Here is a 24,619-nt window from a genome sequence, read left to right as displayed (position 1 = left end):
CGTATGATAGATAACTAATGTTGCACCTACATAATCATGTTCTAAAACAGTTCAAAAAACTTGTCCATATTGCATGATTCGCACAAACAGATATAAGTAAACTCAATTGTGCTACTCATGCAATCCACGAATAAAAAAAGATTTAGATGTGATATATCGAATAATCGTTGTTTGATTTTATCAGCTAATATTTATAGAAAATAATGATTGTTACACGTGCACACTGTTACCATACAAATTATTTATGGTAACAGTGTCTAAAACTATCTTAATCCCGAGTTTTTTATCGTCAGGTGTATCTAAAATAGCTAGACTCTTGATAATATTGTTCTCACTGCTTGAAGGGATGTTGAGCGACACTAATTTCAGTAATTTAAACAATCTCTGTAACTTTGGAAGTGTCTGTTGCGATGCGGGATTTGAACAGACCACTTTGCACCAGGTACATACATCTTGTACCGTTTTCTCACATTCACTCCTATTGGTAAGGAGTATTAATGAGCACATCGAAAGGTAGAAAGTCTTTAGTTTGCCAATATATGTAGGTAGGTAACTAGATGGATATTTACAAATATTCGTATGTTGCCCCTAGCCCTATTATCAATTTCTCCGCGATAATTTTAATTCATACGACATTTAATTCAATTAAATCTTATTTGTCATATAGACTTTTACAAAATATTATTATGCAATTTCATCACACTATCGTCAAATGGCCAAACAGAGTGATATCATGCTTTGTTTTTATAAGGTGACCGAACGAAAACTGTAGATATAAGGCACGCGAGGATTTTTATCTCGTATTATTGTTGTGGTTATTGGACCGTGTTGACGATGGCTCCTCAGATAAAATACACTAAGGTAAAACATACATTATTATCTTTAGATATAAAAATCTATTGCCCAATGTTAGTCCGCATGAATAAAAAATGATGGTTTAAAATAGTTTAACAATTAGATTAAGGTGGCTGTTTTAGGTCAATATAAGAAAAACGCTTGTAGCTACAATTTCTAGTAGTACCAAGCGTAGCAAATCCTGGCAATTGCAGTTGCTTGGCATCAACTAAGGAGCTTGGGCTTAGATTTTGAGTCGTACCCATTGTATTATTGCCGTAACCTAATATAGTAATTTGTGAAATAAACGTATGAGCTGGAGCGGTTAATAGGAGTGGATCAAAAAAATGTGGTTGTTCTATAAAAATAATATTTTTTATTCTAGTTGTTCATTGACAATGAATGGGTGGACTCCCAGAGCGGTAAAACGTTCGATACTTATAATCCGCACGATGGTTCCGTGATTGCATCTGTCGCTGAAGGAGATAAGGTAAGCGATTTCCGATCGAACAACATATTTTTTAACCAAATAAAGAATTATGAAGAAGATATAGCATTTTATATTAAGCCGATTATACTAATCTTCAATTATATACTTATTATCTTTACTCACATAGTGCACGCCATTACCTACAACAACAAATTTATCTATTTTTTATGGTTGCGTTTTTGTAAAACCATGGCCAAAACAACAATAACAGCAACAAAATATCTACTTAGTATGTACCTAGGTAATATAACTAATACTTAATTTAGCTATTCATACAATAATGCGATTTTTACTATTATTTTCGCTTATAGGCAGATGTAGACTTGGCAGTGGCCGCTGCAAAACGCGCTTTCCACCGCAACTCGGAATGGCGTCTATTAGACGCCTCACAGCGTGTAAAGATCCTGAACAAATTCGCAGACCTAGTGACGAGAGACGCCCAGTACATCGCAGAGTTGGAGTCTCTTAACAATGGCATGGTAATGAGAATGGCACAAACATTAATTGCAAGCAGTGATGATCACATTCGGTACATCGCCAGTTTGGCTGACAAGATTCAAGGAAGCACCATCCCCGTTGGTAAGTTACAGCAGACCATTCAGCTTGCTACTTGTATTAAGTCGTTGTTTAGAAATAGTAATGTGGTAATTAATTACTAGATTTGGATAATAAGTTTCTGTATTTACTCACACAGCGTGTCCAGTATGTAATAGCACAAATATGCATTGTGCATGGGCGGAGGATATCCGCACACACGCAAGAATGAATAATATTACAGTTATCGATATTGCAAACGGTGTCTAGTTAAGACTGGAGATGAAACAGACAACAGTACATCTTTCAGTATATTTCTTATTCCTTAAATCGATTCTTCTGCAGATGGGGATATGTTTGCATACACCCTTAAACAACCAGTTGGAGTGTGCGGACTCATTCTACCATGGAACGCGCCTGCTCTGATGTATCTTCACAAAATTACTACAGCCTTGAGTGCGGGTAAGTCAATTTACACCAGTAGCGCAATTCTCTACAATCGGAACCGTCGATAATCGGAAGTTTGACATTTTAAATGTACTGCCAAAATAGTTCATACGACGCCCGTTAGAGGCGCTTCTCAGTTTCTCATACAAATTTAGTCGATAGTCGATAGTGGTAGAGAACCGAGCTACTGCTCTTTCGATAAGTCATCATCACGCGATCAGAATTTACTGATATAAGGAATATTATGACAGGATGTACTGTGGTGGTAAAGCCAGCAGAGCAGACACCATTGACCGCGTTGTACCTGACTGCGCTCTTAGTCGAAGCAGGTCTTCCTAAAGGTGTCATCAATGTTGTCAATGGCTATGGAGAAACTGCTGGAGTCGCTCTCACTCACCACCCCGATGTGGCGAAGATATCATTCACTGGATCCCATGAAGTAAGTAATCTTTACTAATCTATACTAATATTATAAAGCTGAAGAGTTTGTTTGTTTGTTTGTTTGTTTGTTTGTTTGTTTGAACGCGCTAATCTCAGGAACTACTGGTCCGATTTGAAAAATTCTTTCAGTGTTAGATAGTCCATTCATCGAGGAAGGTTATAGGCTATATAACATCACGCTACGGCCATTAGGAGCGGAGTAGCAACGAAAAATGTTACGAAAACGGGGAAAATATGACCCATTCTCTCTTATGTGACGCAAGCGAAGTTGCGCGGGTCAGCTAGTATTATAAAACTGAAGAGTTTGTTTGTTTGAACGTGAGACGCGAAAAATTATTTCAGTGTTAGATAGCCCATTTATGGAGGAAGGCTATAGGCTATATATCATCACACTACGACCAGTAGGAATAAAGTACCAGTAAAAATGTTACGAAAACGGGGAAAATTTTGACCCATTTCTTATATGACGCAACGAAGTTTCGCGAGTCAGCTAGTGATAGATATTATCATATTACTAAAAATACGTTAGTATAAGTTATTGTTAGAGCAACACTTAGAACAAGCGCTCGCAACAAGGCTCGGGAGATTTTATTTAAGAGCACCTTATGCGTCTGTAATATGATATTTATTTACCGATAAGAAGCATTTCTATAAACAAGCTGATAATTTAACAATCGAAGTTTTTTTGACCCTACTCAGATTATATTAATTGATTTATTTACGGTATATTGACTTTAGCTTGACCTGATACTAGTTAATTGATATTTGTTTGTATGCAGGTCGGCAAGCTGATTCAGCAAGCAGCGGGAGCGAATAATCTGAAGCGCGTCACTCTTGAACTTGGCGGCAAAAGTCCGCTTGTTATAATGGACGATGCGGATCGTAAGTTACTTTATTTAAAGCCTATTTGTATGTCCGGGCGCTTGTGCGGCTAAGATAAGATCTTCAAGGATTTTCGCATAACCTAAGGTTGTTGTACTTTTAGAATATATCAGTGTTGTTAGGTTTTATACGGATCCACTGGAACATTCTTATTTTACTAAGTTATAAATACTTTCGAACTATAATATACGATTTAGATTTTATAGACATTAAAATAATGCTTTAAAGATCGACTAGTGAATTTTGGGCAGATTTGGGATTTTACAAGTGATTGTGTCATGGCTTTTCACTTCCCATATTAGTAATTGAATACTCGATATCAATTCTTATTTCTTTCTTCAGTGAATGTGGCAGTGCCCGTCGCTGCTGCCGGAGTGTTCAGCAATCAAGGGCAGATATGTATCGCTGCATCACGACTTTACGTCCACTCAAAAATATATGATAAGTTCATCGCAGCAGCGATTGAGCACGCAAAGAGAATTAAAGTCGGTGACCCAAGAGAGCCTACAACGATGCAAGGACCTCAGGTAATCAGTTCAAACTTCAGGTTCATGTGAATTTGATTTTGACAATTATTGGCCTGTAAGAAAACGGTGTTTAACTAAACATTGGATTCGTTTGTGTTATGTTAGGTGTAGAGTAGAAAAGAAGATTGTAGAAATAATTCACTACTAGTAGTATTAGTATTAGAAATAATCCACTACACTAATAGTATTTAAGATCTAGGAAGGAATTTCTGAGACAATCAGCTAAGTATAGTGAGTCTGTTAAGCTACCTATACAATAGGGGACCAATTTTCCACAACAATGTGTGTTAAAGATATGTCAAGCGAAGCGGGCGTCATTTTTTGACATAAGTATCTTTAGCACGCATTGTCGTTACTTTACCTTCCGTGGCAACAAGCAAAGAGCAGGCTTCGAGCGAAGTCGGACAAGGTCGACATTAGTCCTTTAGTGTATCCTGGCTTTAGATCCAAATAAAGGAAATATTACACCTTATTTTTTATGCAGATCGATAAAGGCATGATGGAGAAAGTATTGGGATACATCGAGAAGGGTAAACAAGAAGGTGCAAAGCTCGTCACCGGTGGTAAACGAATTGGTACCTCTGGCTATTACTTGGAACCCACGATCTTCGTTGATGTCAAAGATGACATGACCATCGCCAAGGAAGAGGTTAGTATTCTTTTTTTTTACCAGATGTTTCTGATCTGTCACTTCAAATTTACTCCGTAGTAGACTAATGCTCGGGCTGTTGTAAACGTGCGAACTACTTCGGATTTAAAAGTCATATGAATGTCAGTATTAGGCCAGTTCCATAAGTTATGAAAGTGCGAGCACGAGGTCTCAAGACAACATGAAGTAGTTGGCGAAGTATCGTTTTTTTCTTTCAAACGAAATATTTTATTTTGTTCCTAGATATTTGGACCCGTACAAAGCATTCTGAAGTTTGACACTTTGGAAGAGGTGATCGATCGTGCCAACGCGACTGAGTTCGGTCTAGCCGCAGGCATTTTCACCAATGACGTGAATAACGCTTTGCAGTTCACCAAACACGTAGAATCTGGAGTTGTCTGGTAAGATATATTTTTACTTTTTCTTTAAAAGACAACTCCCGCACTTAGAACTGTTCGTGTCGCGGTAACTATCACAAACATACAAACAACGGACGTAAAGTATAACCAGACCAGAAACAACTATTTGTGGGTCCCACAAACATTAAACAACGAGTTAAAAATTGCGAAGCAATAGCGCCGTTCTCTGCAGTCAGTATTATCGAGAGTTTGATATTTTAAATATACTGCAAAAATAGTTCTCACGGCACTCGCTACAGGCGCTGCGCAGATTTTCGTACAATAAGCGAGGCGACCCTTGCCCAGCAATGGGGCATTAATGGGTCAAATTTATTGGGTTGAATTTACAAAACTATTTTTGTTTCAGGGTGAACACTTACCTGGGCACAAGCATCCAAGCGCCATTCGGAGGATTCAAGGGATCCGGACTGGGTCGTGAACGGTAAGGCCGAAAGCGCATTTCAAAACTGATTGTATAGTTAATTTGTAATACTAATTAATTTATTATATTTCAGTGGCATGGATTGCGTGGAGCACTACTTGGAAGTTAAGACTGTCGCTATGGCGGTGGCGAAAAAATTCTAATTGTAATTTATGTTTTTTTTAACCCATGTCTCTTTTGTTTATTATTAATTGTTAAAATAAATTTATGATTATTTGAAACATGATTTTTATTTAAATTTGTATTGTCTAGTTTTGTATCACCGATGTTTTCCAAAAGATGCTCATAATTTTTTTTGCAAAAATTCGCTGATCAAATGCTTATGTAGGCGTTTGGTAAGACTTTTGGTTTTAAAATAATCTCAGTAGTAAGTTTTATAAAGCAACAAACTAAATTCATATTGTATGATTACACCGAGATTTCTGATCGGATTTTTTCATTCTTTTTTTATCGACCCAGACTAGTTGCTTTCTGGTCCCATATTTTAATAACTTGATTCTACACACCATCGAAATTAGCGTAATTTCCCGTCACCTATAAATATTTGATAGGAATGTTACATAAATATGTTCCAAAACATGTCATTTTGGCTGACTGGCATGATTAGTCGAAACAGAAAAGTGTAAACATTATGACAATCACTTATTGATAAGTAGCTATAATTATCGTTACTTATCGATAACAATATATCAGTTTAATTCAATATATTATGTCACGCATGCATTCAATACAATTAATGTTTTTAAGGCAAAAGTTCATGAGTGTGTATGTTAGTACGTTTGGTACGTTAACGCTAAAACTACTGAACGGATTCTTATGAAATACATAAGCTCTACAACCTGGTTTAACATGAAGTATATTTTGGACCCATACACTTTTCTTCACGCGTACAAAGTCGTAGTGAAAACCTTGTTGTTTTTATAAAAAAATATTGAATGGGTGTAAAGGATAATTTTATTTTCCCTGAATATCAGCTGATAATGTCGTCAAACAACGTTATCCGTTATTAAATCTTAATCCTTTTTATTCATGAAAATGCATGAGTATCATTATTATTATTGGTGTCATAATGTTTACTAATTTGTGTTTGTGCGAATCATGCAGTACAGGGTTTTTTGCATTGTACGGTTTTAGAACGTGATCACTACATTTGATACCTATTTATTCAATACCGATTTTAATCCTTGAAAACTACTGCTGCCGAAGCAGACACAAGCTAGTATTATACACTAAAGGCCGCCCGCGACTTTGTCCGCGTGGAAACTCTTCCCTTGTAAATCCCGATCCCTCGGGAATTCCGATATAAAAAGTAGCCAGTGTAATTCTGGGTCTTCAGCTACCTACGTATCAAATTTAAAACCTACGTATCACTCAAATAACAATTTTCACAGATTCGGGAAATTTTAAAACTGACTTTTGTATGTTTAGTAGAACAGTTATTCTAACATGAGATCAAATCTTCTAATGCTAATAATATTATTTTGCATTGAGTGCTTCGTAACACTTAATTGATACCACTCAAAACCAGTAATTTTAATTCATAATATCAACTAAGTATATGCACTTGTGGATAATAAACTTTTATAAAATCCGCACTATCATCATACCATCTTTAATGTCCAAACACTTGATAGTATTGTTATTCTAATCTCCATGACGTAACGGTGTGTAGATAATATAAGGCGTACGCACATTATTATCTCAGTGTTGTTGTGGCTTTTGGACTGTGTTGACGATGGCACCGCAAATTAAATACACCAAGGTAATATTTAAACAGTTTTATATTTACACCTTTGCCCTTCAGGTAAAAATAAACAGAGTGTAAGGGAACCGCTCCCTAATACAAAAAAATGTAGCGCGGTTTTCTATTCTCGGTACTATTGACAAATTTAAGATGAAAAACTGATCAGCCAGCGCCCTGAGCGCCTGTCACAAGAGCTATTCCTAGAGTAATTTGAAATGTCAAATTCTTGCTTACTCAGTAGTCAATTGTACCGGCAGGAGAAAATAATGTTACTGGCAGGGATTTTGATAGCGATGCCATTAAAAAGGCGATAAAGAAAAGGCATTTTAATTATTTTTTAAACTTCATGTATTAACAGCATTGTATAACCATTATCTGCAGATTTTGTTTTCGGGTGCGTTGGCTTTACACCCTGTATGTTTACCTGAATTAAATTCATCAATCACTTGCTTGCATTTGATTCTTTATGGTCTCATGTAATAGAAATACGACTTTATTGCTAGTTACAAGGTACACTATCAAACTTCGGGACAATATTTTAATACGAAAATCTGAATAGCAATGCCTGTCTTGTGATCAATAGTTGCATACACTCAGACCACAGAGACAGTCAATTTACACATTGCTGTTTGCATGTCAATATACAAGTATTAATAGACATATAACGAATAAACAACATATTTATTGCTAATAATAGATAAATATAAACATTTACACATCACAGCCTACAGTATGTTTTGATTTTGTTATTTTAGAATACATAAGTAAAGATATTTAAATTAAAAGATTTTCGCAGTCTCATTTAACTTTTTCTTCATATTTCCATTTACAAAACATATGAGAGCATCTTATTCTCACAAACAGAGAATCTTCACTATTAATACATTATGATTTATGAACAGAGAACATAGTACCTATAGGGACGCCATAGCATAATATGTAGGATTGACGATATTAATAGAAGACATCGTTTTATACAATTTACAATAGTGATTGTCACAAGTGTTGATGATGATTTGTGATAGTGATAATCCGGAAACTGATATTTCTACATACTGATAACAATCAATGATATTAAATTATTTGTTCACAAACTATCAAATAATATCAATAACTAGTTTTAATTATTATAAATACGTTAAATCACGTCAGTTTATAATGGTTATTTATTTATTCACAATTTGCCAAATATTGACAATTGGTCGATTAATTATTAATTACAACGGACACCATTCCAAGCCTTTGAATGTAAAGACCTCACAGTACATAACACCCTTTTAGTCATTTGCGAATCTATTTAAGCTTGAGCTGGGATCGAATTTACAAAAGTACTCGTATGCGTGCCACACCACACAGTGAGTATTTTTGATTTTAAGGATCATTAAGTAGCCTAGGGACCTATTAGTAAAAGATTGTATTAATTTTTAGGGTTCCGTATCCAAAGGATAAAACAGGACCCTATTACTAAGCCTCCGCTGTCTGTCTGTCTGTCTCCAGGCTGCATCTCAGCAATTACTTAATTTACTCGATCTAAATAAACAGGTTATTAAGTCATAAAAGACTAGTATACCAACAACAAACGTGATTTTCTATTATAGATGATGTACGGAACCCTTCGTGCGCGAGTCCGTCTCGCACTTGGCCGAGTTTTATGTTACTAGTTACTACAATTAAATATAATAAATAATAAATAAATTTAACCCATTACTGTCCCACTGCTGGGCAAGGGTCTCCTCCCGTAATGAGGGAGGGGTTAGGCCTTGAGTCCACCACGCTGGCCAAGTGCGGGTTGGGGACTTTGCATGCCCTCAATAAATGTATTAAACAAATTTTAGGCATGCAAGGTTTCCTCACGATGTTTTCCTTCACCGTTGGAGCATGTGATAATTATTTCTAATACACACATAACTTCGAAAAGTCATTGGTGTGTTGCCTCGGGTTCGAACCTGCGACCACTTGCGTGGGAGGTGTCAACTTATACCACTCGGCTATCACTGCTCTAAATCTAAAATCTAATTAAATATAATTTTAATTATTTGTTTTGTGAAGGATGGAATAAATCAAAAAAACATATGCTTGACGTTGAAAACAAGTTGTTAAGAAAGATGTAAAGACATTAACATAAGCAAATATGTGTAAGAAACATTATTTGTTCGACGGAAACTTGTTGAGACATGCCTATTGGTCAAAGTCCGAAAAAGTAAAATTCTCCGATATTATATCGTATGTGCCTACTTAGGTAGTTTCCAATAATTAGTTTGGCGCAGTGGTTTAAGTGGTCACCTCGCCGCAACAACCGTAGCGCCGCGTGTGGTGGGTTCGAATCCCACCCAGGACAAATCTTTGTGTGATGAGCACGAGTATTTGTTCTGAGCCTGGATGTTAATGTATCTATATAAGTATGTATTTAGAAGTATATAAGTATGTTATCAGTTATTTGGTTACCATAGTACAAGCTCTGCTTAGTTTGGAATCAAATGACCGTGTGTGAGTTGTCCAATAATATTTATTTAATATTATTTATATTTAATAAACAAACGCTTGATAATTTCATTAATTTCTACAATAAATATACCTCTATCATTTGTCGAGTTTTATGTTGTTTTATCTAAGTAAATAGTATAATCTAATCACAATACTTGAATTGAGTGTTTGTGTGGTCTGAGCATATCTTCCGTATTCATTTACTTATTTGAGTTAAGTTTTAAGTGTTTACTAATTAATAGGAATACATAATATTGGAGAGTACTTTGTACTTCGGTACAAGGTTGTATTTACTGCATTACTTTGCTTCTGACTGCCTCTGTGACGCGGTCGGTAGTGTGCACTACTGCCGCACAAGAGGTCGCGGGTTCGAATCCCTGTTCGGGCCAAAAAGTCTTTTCTGAGATTTCTGTTAACAATTTCTTAGAAATTGCCCGGAGTCAGGAAGATGAGGTCGAAGACCTCGGAGAGCACGTAAAGCCTGTGCTTGACCTCTCACTGGTTGTGTCGGTTATCCGTCTCACCGGGCTATGAGAGTGAAGGAATAGAGAGTGTACATGTGTATTGTGCACACACTCGGACACTATAAACCAAGTCCTGCACCGTTGGCCAGTTTCAATGAGACTGACCGCTGTAGCCGGATACCGGCTAGGGCAATATTATTACTTTGTATGTTTCCTCCTCATATCTTTGATGAGTTAGCAACTAATTGCAACAAAAAGCTCGTTGGCAACACCCACTCCGCGTTATAATTTGTTGATACACAAGTAATGATTCAGCATAATTAAAATAACTTCGTCTAAATATAAATATTGAGATTTTTTGGATATTTTTATTGAATAATGTTTTTGTTTCAGTTGTTCATCGACAACGAATGGGTGGACTCCCAGAGCGGTAAAACGTTCGATACTTATAATCCACACGATGGCTCCGTGATTGCATCCGTCGCTGAAGGAGATAAGGTAAGCGAATCCCGATCTAACTTGGTAAGACTTAATATTTCTAAGAAAATTTATTCTTGAATAGAATTAAGAATACAAGAGCATTGGGTATATAATAAAATATTTACTATCTAACTGATAAAGGTCGTGTGCGCTCTGATTGTCTGATTGCTCTGAGTGTTTTACAGTGTTTTGTAACTTTTCGATCAATTTGAGGAATATACCAGGATTCTTTAGTACCTACCATCGACTACTTACAATCGGCTAGCTATCAAGAAATTTTGAAGGAAAATCCGATCAGCGCCTTTAGCAGGCGCCGTAGGAACTATTTTTGCAGTATATTTTGAATGTCAAATTCTTGATATTCGTTGGAACCGATTGTAGAGAATCGCGCTACTGTGCATATGTGAAAAGGCAAAACATTATTTAATTAATTAGAGTTTGCACGACGTTTATTACTCAGAACGTAATGATTTAAAATTACAAAAAGAATACCGTGTTTGATCGTGATCGTGTTTTATTTAAGTACATTGGATTGCTTAACAATGCGACCAAGTTGCGTAGTGTGTTGTCGCAAGTTGCATAGCTTCATGTAATTTTAGATAAAGTCATGCAATGTAAAATTTTAAAGTTATGATGATATAGCAAGATTTCTGCTAAACGGAATACTTTGGATTACAAGAATGTTCTAGACTATACAAAATTACTTTACTGGTTTTCTTATACGCAAACATTTTTTACACATTGTAAATGATTTCAACCAGTTTTGCTTTTTCTACAAGTTCCAGCAATTCAATCATCGTGAAGATAAATCGTTCTAACATTAAACGTTTAGAAAAAACCTTTTATCAGATTTTTATTTCGGTCATTAGGCAGATATTGACTTGGCAGTGGCCGCAGCGAAGCGCGCTTTCCACCGCAATTCAGAATGGCGGCTGATGGACGCATCACAACGTGTGAGGATCCTCACCAAGTTCGCAGACCTGGTGAAGAGAGACTCGGAGTACATCGCAGAGTTGGAGTCTTATAACAACGGCATGGTCATGAATCTAGCACACAGGTTCATTGGAAGCTGTGACAATTCCATTCGGTATATCGCCAGTTTAGCTGACAAGATTCAAGGAAGCACCATCCCTGTGGGTAAGAATAATATGAATATTGTCAGTCTACGGTGTCCAGTGTCATTTCAATTGGCTAGCTGTAACGACTAACTCCGTCGCGAAGTGGTTTAGGTCACCACGCCGTTACCATTGCGTCGGGAGGTTGTGGGTTCGATTCTCACACGGGACAATTATTTGTGCGATCCACAAACAATTGTTTTGTGTCTGGTTGTACTTTGTGTCCGTTGTTTGTATGTTTGTAAAAGTCCCCGCGACACAAGAGCAATTTTTAGTGCGGGAGTTGTCCTTTTTAACAAAAAACTTTGTTTATAGTGTCCAAGTGTATGTGTATGCACAATATACAGGTACTCTCTATTCCATCGCTCTCATATTTATAAACACAATCAGTGACCAGTTACTAAAGTCTATGACATAAACTGCATAACTCGAACAATAACTAAGAAATACTTAACAGAAAAACTAACACGGAACTGACTAGGAAACAAATTATTGGCCTGACTCGAGATTCGAAGCCGAGTCGTTCGCGCAGCAAAAGCATAGTCTACCGACCGAGCTACAAAACCAGTCACAGACGTAATAATATAAAGCAAGTCATTGTAACATTATCCTCAGAGTATGCTTCTAATTTCATATTGTAAGCTCGTAATGCCAGACTAATGATGTGGTACGTAATTACCAGTCGCGGATAATAATGAGCCACCGTGTTTATGTACCAACACAGTCATTGTTATGTCGGTCACATTATGTTATTAAAATAAGATTGTTTGATGGTAGCTAAATACGGACCTAGCACAATACTCAGTATGCTTACTAACATAATGTGGGTATTTCCGTATTGTGATGGTGCAATATTGGACTTTGAACTTAAAACATAGACATTTTCTATTAATATTTTTATAGTGTTTGACTGCTTATTATCACTTAGGCTTGCTAGACATATTCGGGTCGGCACCGGTTTGGCCATATTTATCTACACTTGATTGGCTGGTGCCGATCGGATTATTCATTTGGTTCAACAAATCATTCGATTCGATTTAGACCCGTAATAACTATTAACTTAGTTTTTTATTTATGCCGATCGGGTTGTTCCTTCAAGGTCAAAACGGATTTTTAGTAGGCGCTGCGATGTCTTAAACAAGGGCAAGTTTCTAAATATTTTGTAATTTCGCTTTCTAGTAATCGCAGCATGCTGAAAAGCGAAGCGAAACTTTTTTTCAAAGTGACATTTGACATTACCTTTTTTTCAGATGCATAAAAATATTGGATAGTGCAAACATTAAAAAAAGTACATAATTCGTTCAGAAATAAGAACTAGTTGTCAAAAATAACAAAACATTAATAGAAGGTCAATTTTATCTGTGATGTTTATTATGTTGTTTAAAAACAACATTATCCATTTAAGGGAAAGTTTAAGCCTTATACATACATACATAGAGTACAAATTAAATATTTCCACAGATGGTGATTTGTTTTCATACACGCTCAAGCAACCAGTCGGCGTGTGTGGACTTATCCTGCCGTGGAATGTACCAGTTCTGATGTTTGCCAGCAAAGTCATAACAGCACTGGCTGCGGGTAAGTTAATTCTCAACTTATAATACGGTTAAAACTTTGTTTGTTAAACCAGAAGGGGCTAAACAACAGCTGATACTGTTATCGAGTGCTGCCGATTATTGTACGGAAGATTACACAGCTTTAACGCAATGCTCTACAGTCGGTACTGTCGAGTATCAGAGTAGTAGCTTGACATTCAAAATGTAAAGACGAAATAGTTCTAACGGAGCCCACTAGAGGCGCTAAACAGATTTTCGAGTAAAATTTATCGATAGCTAGCCTGTTCTCGTAAGTCGATAGTTTTATAAAATCGAGCTACTTTAGTCATAAGAACAAGTCAAAATTATCGATCTTGCTACAGTGTCAGTTTAAGAAATTTGTTTCAATTACAAAGACAGTATACTTAATTATATTACAGACGATTGTAATCTATTCATGTACTATCTTTTTATTAGGTTGCACCGTGGTAGTAAAGCCAGCAGAGCAGACACCACTGACCGCGTTGTACCTGACTGCGCTCTTAGTCGAAGCAGGTCTTCCTAAAGGTGTTATCAATGTTGTCAATGGCTATGGAGAAACTGCTGGAGTCGCTCTTACTCACCACCCCGATGTGGCGAAGATATCATTCACTGGATCCCATGAAGTGAGAACTAATAACTTTTAATTCTATCATAAGGTAATGTAATTAAGTAATGAGCCCTTGATAAATTAAGCGCTCTGGAAAAGGGACTAAAGATTTATTTTTTTAAGTTGAGACTCTTATTAGTCGGCCCGTAGTTTATTTCTGTTCATTTTGTTATAGATTAAAAAATCTTTCTATTCTTTACGCAACGCAGCTCATTAACATTAGGAAGTGTTGACATATTTGTTGTTTGTATGCAGGTCGGCAAGCTGATTCAGCAAGCAGCGGGAGCGAATAATCTGAAGCGCGTCACTCTTGAGCTCGGCGGCAAAAGTCCGCTTGTTATAATGGACGATGCGGATCGTAAGTTACTTCGTTTAAAACCTTCAAATTCAATAACAATATAACCGTACAAAATTAGTACAGAAGATTATATCGAACACTGCTCATAATAAATTCTGTTTTCAGTGAACCAGGCTGTACCCTTCGCCGCATTCGGTGTGTTCACCCATCAAGGGCAGATATGTATCGCCGCATCACGACTGTACGTCCATTCGAAGATATACGACAAGTTCATTGCAGCGGCTATTGAGTACGCAAAGACCATCAAAGTTGGTGACCCTAAAGACCCTAAATCTACGCAAGGACCACAGGTAATAAAATTGTTATTACGAGTGAAAGCTTCTAGAGCATTTTACACCTCATTTAAAATATCCCAGGCCAAAGTACAATGAATTCTAGGTATTTATCGATATTGCTTTTATCTTTTTTTGTATAAGCGTAGTTGTTATGTGCCTACTGATATCTAGAATACGTAGGTAGGTATATATATACATACGTGTTCAATCATTTTTAAATAGGGTTAAAAATAGTTAAAATATTTTGGAACGATATCATTTTATATCTATGATTCTTGGATTTACGGGTTTACAGATGTTGTCTATATTACTATGCCTAAAAATGTAACTACGTGTATGTTTTTCATACAGATCGACAAATCCATGTTGGAGAAAGTGATGGGCTACATCGAGAAGGGCAAACAAGAAGGTGCAAAGCTCGTCACAGGTGGTAAACGTATTGGCAACACTGGCTATTACATTGAGCCCACGATCTTTGTCGATGTCAAGGATGACATGACCATCGCTAAGGAGGAGGTTAGTATAAGCAAATAAATAAATACATACATAATATCACGGTTATATTACGCGAAAGCACAAGCAGAGGTGACGATTTCGCCATTTATCGGGAATCGAACCCGAGCTGCCGAGACTTTCGGATACACTACCGAACGCCCCACAGATAAATAATTAATTATTATTATAATCCTTGTAAGGCCTAACCCCTCCCCCTCGTTAGGGAGGAGACTATTGCCCGGCAATGGGACACAAATGGGTTATTAAAACAAAATCCTTGTTGTTATGGATTTTCTAAGTCATTTCCTCAAAATTAAACCTTAAAATAGAATAAGATTTAAATGCCACGTTCTATTAATAACTGTTCCATGAAATACAATAGTGATTATGACATTTATTGTGAGTCCTAACAACTTTGAACGACAAGGACATTTAGGAAATTAAATTTAAAACTTTTTGTCATTGATGAATGAAACTATGGAATGGTTTTACTTACTTCTAGGTGTAGGGTAATATCAACGATACAATTATACTCGGACCATTACAAACGTGCGAATTACGTCATCTAATCATCTCATTAGAATCGAATCCTTTCGGTCGATCACATATCGTATGGAACTCCCCATAGCTCACACATTTGTTGTGTTCCGAGTGTAGTAATAATATTATTTACTACTTTTTTATCGAAATACATAAACGTAAAGCTATATAAGTTGTTTGTTTGCACCTACAGATATTTGGACCAGTACAAAATATTCTGAAGTTCGACACTTTGGAGGAGGTGATCGATCGTGCCAACGCGACCGACTTCGGTCTCGCCGCGGGCATTTTCACAAGTAACGTTGAAAATGCTTTGCAGTTCAGCAAACACGTCGAAGCTGGAGTAGTATGGTGAGATATTTATACAAACTTTGTTCTAAACTAAACTTAAAAGCCGAGTCTCCGTTGACGACCTCCGTGGCGGAGTCGTTAAGATGGTGGTGACGCTACTATACTATTGCGTCGGGAGGTCTTGGGTTCAGTCCATTCCATTTAAGCAACAACGAACGATGTTAAGGTTAGTCATATTAACTTAAAATTGATTATAAACGGTGATTTACTACGAGCAATATATTGTAGCCGTCTTTACGAGATAAAAAATAACCTCTTAAGATATCTAGTTTCGTAGTTTTATTTTGTTTATTTTTTCTTTATTTGGTTTCAGGGTAAACACCTACTTGGCAACGAGTGTCCACGCGCCGTTCGGAGGTTTCAAGGGATCCGGCCTGGGACGTGAAAAGTAAGTGATAAAATAAACTTTTAGTTTCCTCAATATTTATTGCTGTCACTGTAATCAATTCTCGTAGATGTCTAAAAGGAATTATTTCTAGTAGTTACCGAACACATAATGTGGGTGGACATTTCTGACAGTAGTTATTTCCCGCTGGTGATAAAAATTTTAGCTCCAAAAAGATGTATTTTCCCCAAACTACGTGTTTCATACCACACGTGTTCCTCGAAGTGAAATCCCTTAAAGAAAAATAGTTTTTCATTCAAAACTAATCGATCCAGTCGGTTTTCGATTGTTGAAGGAAATCACCCCCTCTATTATTATTATGTTATCGTATTGTTAGAAGTCAACTTGCTGTCAAAGATGTTCAAGCCCCTTAAGGCCTTTGACATGACTTAACGACTGTTATCTGAATTGATAACAACCCGGGCTGACTTTTAACGTGACCTCCAAAATACCAATTACGGTCATCCATCTACGAAATGACAACGAAAAGGGTTGCTTAACCCATCGATCGTTTACCGACTAGTGAGCGCAAGTGGCGTTGAGCGCCCCAAATTTGGATTGCAACGCGATCCTCTACCACTATCGGCTATCGACAACCGGCTAGCTATAGATAAAGGAGATCATCCAGGCTCCATACATTTTTGGGCCTTTTTTCAAAGTGCCGGCCAATAAAAAAAAAGTGGCATGTATCGATAGAGCTAGCCATTTGAAGCAATAGTTAGTATGGCACGAAACCGGTAGGATCGCTATGCCAAAATGGATGATCTCCTCGCCTCTAGCGAGCACCATAGGTACTATTATAGCAGTACATTTTAAAAATCAAACAAAACTGGATCGTTTTGACTGAAGAGAATTGCGCTACAGAGCGTCACATATTGAATGATCATTTCATACAATTTATACTAATTAATTTGCTTTTGTTTCAGTGGTTTCGATTGCGTGAATGCCTACTTGGAAGTAAAAACAGTGACCATGGCATTGCCGAAGAAATGCTAAATTATTTATTTTTGTATCTTGTTGTTTTCTCCACATAAATGTTACGTTAAATTATTTTCAATTTGATTTATCATTTTATTTACGCTTAATGTCTGACTGTTTAATATATTGCTCTAAATATTTACCTTATTTTCTGTAAAGATAGATATTATTTGCGTATCAAATGTAATAAAAGTAAAAGGTCATGGACCACGTGTAATAGAGATCTGTATAATAGACTAGCTGACCCGCGCAACTTCGCTTGCGTGAGATAAGAGAGACATAATTTTCCCCGTTTTTGTAACATTTTTCACTGGTACTCTGCTCCTATTGGTCGTAGCGTGATGATATATAGCCTATAGCCTTCCTCGATAAATGGGCTATCTAACACTGAAAGAATTTTTCAAATCGGACCATTAGTTCCTGAGATTAGCGCGTTCAAACAAACAAACAAACAATCGAACAAACAAACAAACTCTTCAGCTTTATAATATTAGTATAGATAAGTTATTTTGGTCATACATCATACGGTTATATTTGTCTAAATGTAAATTATATCTAGAATGAATTCTAGATCATAAATAAAACCTATCTCAGAACGATTATTATCAGTTTTCTACGCAGTGTAATATTACAAGTTCATACATACTATAATGCGAAAAGGCTTTTTCCCCGACCTAATATAAACAGTTACCTTTCTAAATTACTAACCCGATTAACACAGAAGTTTGGGCCAATTTTACAGCTTAATAATGAGTATGAGATAACCTAGCCCTACTGTTGATAGTGTTCATTGATGTATGAAAACAACCGTCGAAATCCACCTGTACGAAACCAAAATCTATTTAGAAGGTGAAACCGTGTATTAAATGCATTGTTGTTGATTTTTTAATTATCTGTATAAATAAGTAAACCGAGGTTCTAGAAAAAGTATTCCTAAAAAAAATTCTTCCCGCTCAGCAGCAACTGCAGCAATCACAAAAAACAAATCATTATTATTTTTTCTTATCGTGACGCCTCTAGAATATTAAGGAGTCAATGTCCGATTACATAATGTTTGGGAGTGATAACGAGAATGCGGATGCTGTTATCGTGATGCATTAATTATTATGTTTCCAGTGTAATTTATCATCACTCCGAACAATAAATTATAGGTAAACACTCTACTGTACATAAATAAGTGGGCGCGTCGTATTTGTATAAGTGGATTAGAACGAAGCAGTTAGTGAATTAGAATATATCCATCATCATTATCAGAATAGCCTTTCCTCCAACTATGTTGTAGTCGTCTCCCTGTCTCACTAGATGCAGCTGAATACCAGTATTTTACATGGAGCAACTGCCTATCGGACCTCTACAACCTAGTTACCTGGGCTTGAACACGATACCACTCGTTAAGACTGATGGTCAGGCTTTTAAGCTTCTGAATACTGGTAGCCACCGAAAATTAGCGGTATCTACCTGGTATTTGGTCACCCATCCACTGCATTTATTGGTCACACACGCTGAGAGATCGATCCCCACATCTGTTGTTACTTAGCCACGAGCTTCTCACTACACACACACACGAGTTATTTACCTGAATATAATAAAGTTGATGTAGACTATATTTATTAAAAATATGATATGAATGTTTGTTTCTCCATGAGATCCAAAATAGTATATTCTCCTAATATTACAGATTACAGAAAAACAGAACTACTACGAAAAATAGGTCTCTCATAAAGTTTTGTCTAAACATTCAGATACTTATAACTATGTATTATGTTTTAAGATAATATTATTATGTACATTCTGAGGCAAGTAGAAACTACACGAGTAGAAACTAAAATTATCGGACTTAAAATCACTTATAAAAGTACTCTGTTCGCTTGTTTCATGTGATTTTCTCGGAACTGTCTGACGTAGCCTGTCGAGAGCTTTGCAAACGGCGGTGTGCATGTGGTGTGTAAGTGGATCAAGACTTATAAGTTGTTTCCGTAGAATTGTATCGTATTTATTAGAAACGAAAGAAGAAAATAACCTTACAAAGACGATCACTCACTTAGTAATAAGGTATTTCATGCCCTGCTGCTGCTATCATTCGGCTGCTATAAAGAATTACGTTAGACGGCAGCATGTACTATGCAGCGTACAATAAATATGAGCGCTGTTAATGTAGCACAATTCTGTCGAGCTATCGAAAAAATTGTATGAAAATTTGATCAGCGTCTCTAACGGGCGCCATTGGAACTATTTTTGCAGTACATTTTAAATGTTAAACTCGATACTCGATTGTATCGTTCGTCGAGAATTGTGCTACGGGAAACGTTTAATTTTAAGATGGTGGATAGTAGACATGAAAAAAAAGTGTCAAAACATCAGACTCCGTGAAAGGGTTATATTGATTAATGTATACAAGTGTTGTATACAAACACTATATTGTTATTGTTTGCACTGAGTAAGATATTTTAAAATTATGGTAATATACTTCATATTTTTTTCTCTATTTATACAGTTCATAAAAATGTTCAAAAAATTACTCAGTGTATTCAGAAGTTACGGCTGATGTGGACATTCAAAAGTTAGGCACTCGTAGGGTGATTGACCTCTCTTATCTGACTAACTTGGGATTCTGTGGCCATTTTCATAATCACCTTTGCATATAGTAATGTTTATAAACTAAATTATTTTTTCGTGCTTATAATATTATGAATGCGAGAGTTTGAATCATTGGTTGGATGCTTATAACCTAAAACTATTCAATAGATTTAAATATAGATAGTAAAAGCCATGGAAAGCTTGGGTCTATCCCACTAGTCCCGTTGAGTTGTCCCGTGACGGGACAACTGGCACTATTTTGTACCACTTGTCCCGTGGCGGGACAAGTGACACTGTTTTGGTGCCAGTTGTCCCGTTGCAGAAAAATCAACGGGACTAATGGGACAGACGGAAGGGTCAAAACTACTGGTTCCATTGAGTTGTTGTGTGACAACAGGTACATGGTATGTACTTTGGTAAGATAGCAGATGATGAATTATTGTACGCTTATCTATGTAAACTTTAAATTCACAAAGAGTTTTTTCTACCATTTAGGCTTGTATAGTAAGCAAACTCGCAGAGACCCTTTTAGACAGTTTTAGTATAACAAAGATGTAATGGGACACAATCCGGTAACTATCCCTGTGTAGGTACACTTTGAGTATTTTTACTAGCATTTAAATACCTTTGGTTTTACAATTTATCTACACAAGTATAGTGCATATTCCATTTGAGATATCTACCCTTGTTAAAATGTACTAGTTTGTATAACGTCTGCTATCTTACCAAAGTACCAAGTACCTGTTGTCACACAACAACTCAATGGAACCAGTTGTTTTGACCCTTCCGTCTGTCCCATTAGTCCCGTGATTTTTCTGCAACGGGACAACTGGCACCAAAACAGTGTCACTTGTCCCGCCACGGGACAAGTGGGACAAAATAGTGCCAGTTGTCCCGTCACGGGACAACTCAACGGGACTAGTGGGATAGACCCGAAAGCTTTTATTATCCGACTTCAAAAAAAGGAGGAGGTTCTCAATTCGTCGCGATATTTTTTCGGAAAGCTTTAGACGTGAACCAAGTCGTGGACAGAAACGAGTGGATAAGTATTAGTACTATACGATAAAACATTATAATATTGCCTTTGATACTTTCGTGAATACATAAATTCTTACTACTTGCTTTTTTGTATTTCCAAAACGTTTGTTTCAACACCCTAGGATGAGGAAGCTCACAAAACCTTCGATATAAAATTTTACAGCACACCGAATACCGAAGGTAGGTACTTTTATTTAATAGGTTGTGAATATTTACGTTACATTGTAATATGGTAATATTATGTACGGATAAGTGTTTACCCGAGAGTTTTTGTTTTAGGATAAACATATTTCTAGCGCTAAAAGCCTGCAAGCTCCATTTACAGAATTAACGGAATCTGAGCGTGTGTCATGAGAGTTGTATAGAATTTACAAAGGCTTGTAGAGTTTCAAAGAATTTTCTTATTCTATATGTATCGTTACACTAAACAAAAGGCCGTCGATGGATGGTAAAATGGTTTGATGACCGCCTGTTAATAGTATTTACTACATTTTGTTTAGAGGTTGTGAACCGTAACAAAGCTCTATTGATACTATGGAAATATGGGCCTTCATATCAGGAACTAGCTTCTGACAACTTTCTTCAGACGAAAAGTGCAGTATCCTTTTATACAAAGAAAGTGTAGGTACGCGATATGTTATTTTCGGTGGTTAAACAAATTACTTGTCTGAATCGATTTTTGGTATCGTCACGAATTTGGGAATAGAATGAAATGGTGGTAAGAATCCTCGGAAATTTCGCGTGAAGTATCGTTTCTTGTAAATACCTCGATAAATCTGTGAAAATGTCTCATGAGATAACGTGACATCTGCCGCTAAAATGAATTAAGTGACTTCCCACTTTCCCAGATCTATGTGTTTGCTGATTTGTATAAACTTGTCACTTGTATAATGTCTCACAAACTGACTGTCTTTCGGGCACATCTTCATCAGAATAAATGTAATAAGTGACAGTATGTGGGTGGACTACAACAATACAAATATGTTTGTATTTCCCTTCAGAGAATAAATACAAAGGTTTTCAATGTCCAAGGTAACTGAAGTTTTACGGAACGAAAATAAATGAAGTTGTTCCATTGTTTGACATTATTTCATGTGGGATAATAGGCACTTTTTTATACAAAGCGTTTCTTTGTCGCGTCTGATCGCAATACAGATTTTCTTATAGTTTCTGAAACTGTTAGAGTGTTTCATATAGTTTTTGTGTCAATTTGATTTTTAAGTTAGAAATTATGATAATGACAATGTTCATATCATTGCGATATCACGACATTTAGAGAAGTCAAATGTAACGATTTCTCCATTTATTATTTTGTAAGTCATTTAAAGTTTAAAACACTCGTTTAAATTCATTAGATAAGAATAATTGAATGGTACTTCACATAGAACTCAATTAAACTTGTTAAAGATTTATTCTGATACCTATAGGTTTTTTTATAAAGTTTGCTAAACTTTTTTAACTTTAGCAGTTATATCAGTATAATAACTAGATTTTATCAACAGGTGAGTAGTTCCGCATGAATTCAAACCGATAGAATGTAAGTAATAGATACCAATAATATTTGTACACCGAAATATATTGGTAGCGACTATGAATTCACTTTAGAAATGGAATGTTTGCTTTAGACATTAGAAGATGCATTTCACATCTAACTTGTCTTTTTGATGGTATATTTAAACAGAAGGGCTTTTTAATTAAAGTTGGAACTATGGAGTATCGAGAGATTGACATCTAGAATGGTGATTATGGCACCCGCTAGAGGCGCTAATCCAAAATTTTTGAGCAACTGCATGAACGACTAAATTTAACTTGTTCCTAAATCTCCTCCCGGACTGAAAGAAGAGCTTGACTTTCAGTCCGCTGCGCCTAGTGCTAGTTGGATACTTTGCATTACTTCGTTTCACCATTGGGTTTGTAACCTCGACTCGACCTCGTGGGAGGCAAAAGCTTATAATTACTACTCGGCTATCACTACTCTCATCAACTTTACATTAATAATAATAAACATTACTACACTAAGAACACGAGAAAATAGAATCCTAAGAGCAAAATCTAGCATTGAAATTAATGAGAGCCCGCTGACTTTCACGTACGGAGAACAATAGTGATCTTAATGAGAGAATACACGCAACTACGCGGTCTAATACACGAATGTACCTAACAATATGAAGCGTGTATTTTCCTACGTCTAAAGAGCGATACTTAACCCGGGCTAAGAGCACGACTGAGGTTAATATCGTTAGCGTACGAGTATTGTCTATTCATACTGATTCTACTTAATTTATCTATACTATTATTATAAAGCTGAAGAGTTTGTTTGTTTGTTTGATCTCAGAAACTACTGGTCCGATTTGAAAAATTATTTCAGTGTTAGATAGCCCATTTATCGGCGAAGGTTATAGGCTATATATTATCACGCTACGACCAATAGGAGCACAATAACAGTGAAAATGTTACAAAAACTAGGAAAATTATGGCCCATTCTCTCTTATCAGACGCAAGCGAAGTTGCGCGGGTCAGCTAGTTTACTTATACAGGTAAAACAAACACGTGAAATATAAGAGTACAATAGAACATATGTATAGTGTGTGTACTTAATATAAATTTCATTTGTACATTTTTTTTGTAAAAAGTTAGTTGGAGACTTTTACAAACATACAAACATCGGACACAAAGTAACAAGCCAACCAGACCCTACCAATAACTATTTTTAGATCAACTAATTGCGTCATGTAAAAATCGAACCAACGACCTCCTGACGAAATGGTTGTGGCTTGGCGACCATCTTAACCACTACGCCACGGAGGCTGAAAAATAACTCTCTGCTATGTTGTCAGACTACCGCGTAATCATTGTCTATTTATCAACTCAATAGACCAACCTTTGAGATGAACATATTTGATAACACGTCATACATAATGCAATAAAACATCCGCTAAATGATTACAAACATCGTAAATAAATGCCAAAGAATCGTATCTAAAACAACTAACTATAAATCTACGTATTACTGATACAGACTTGCCACATGTATTTTAAAAGGGTATTGAACATTTAAAGTAAAATTTATTACGACGTATGATCGTAAAATGTTCTAGAAATAAACTTCATTGCAGATTGAAACCAATGTCCTATTATTAAGGTAAAAGTTACCGTAAAAGACATTTTGGTAATAAGGTTTCGTGAATGTAATCAGTAAAATGTTAATAGTTTTTCAGATAGTGATAGTGGGAAAATTGAGCGCCGAATATTATAGAAATGTCTGGAAGAAATTCCAATAATCTGAAACGACTAGAGAAATCCATACTAATATTATAAAGCTGAAGAGTTTGTTTGTTTGAACGCGCTAATGTCGGGAACTACTTGTCCGATTTAAAAAAAACAGTGTTAGATATTCCATTTATCGAGGAAGGCTATAGGCTCTATATCATCACGCTACGACCAATAGGAGCAGAGTAACAGTAAAAAATGTCACAAAAACGGGGAAAATTTTGACCCATTCTCTCT

General features: G+C 36.3%; 2 protein-coding genes across 2 annotated transcripts; both read left to right on the top strand.

The window, feature by feature from the left end:
* Positions 1-743: 743 nt before the first annotated feature.
* Positions 744-5,865, top strand: LOC142973578 (aldehyde dehydrogenase, cytosolic 1-like). Its single transcript, XM_076115426.1, has 11 exons — positions 744-861; positions 1,220-1,324; positions 1,636-1,903; positions 2,204-2,320; positions 2,557-2,744; positions 3,526-3,628; positions 3,971-4,155; positions 4,640-4,804; positions 5,048-5,205; positions 5,570-5,644; positions 5,718-5,865. The coding sequence occupies exons 1-11, from the start codon at positions 835-837 to the stop codon at positions 5,785-5,787; spliced, it is 1,461 nt and encodes a 486-aa protein (XP_075971541.1). The 5' UTR covers positions 744-834; the 3' UTR covers positions 5,788-5,865.
* A 1,409-nt stretch (positions 5,866-7,274) lies between these two features.
* On the top strand, positions 7,275-17,576 carry LOC142973577 (aldehyde dehydrogenase 1A1-like). The gene is made up of 11 exons (XM_076115425.1): positions 7,275-7,406; positions 10,730-10,834; positions 11,686-11,953; positions 13,393-13,509; positions 13,944-14,131; positions 14,371-14,473; positions 14,579-14,763; positions 15,100-15,264; positions 15,977-16,134; positions 16,448-16,522; positions 17,446-17,576. The coding sequence occupies exons 1-11, from the start codon at positions 7,380-7,382 to the stop codon at positions 17,513-17,515; spliced, it is 1,461 nt and encodes a 486-aa protein (XP_075971540.1). The 5' UTR covers positions 7,275-7,379; the 3' UTR covers positions 17,516-17,576.
* The last annotated feature ends 7,043 nt before the right edge of the window (positions 17,577-24,619 follow it).

The sequence above is a fragment of the Anticarsia gemmatalis genome, chromosome 6 (assembly GCF_050436995.1).
Source record: "Anticarsia gemmatalis isolate Benzon Research Colony breed Stoneville strain chromosome 6, ilAntGemm2 primary, whole genome shotgun sequence".
Lineage (NCBI taxonomy): Eukaryota > Metazoa > Arthropoda > Insecta > Lepidoptera > Erebidae > Anticarsia > Anticarsia gemmatalis.
This window is presented reverse-complemented; position numbering and strand designations above follow the sequence as displayed.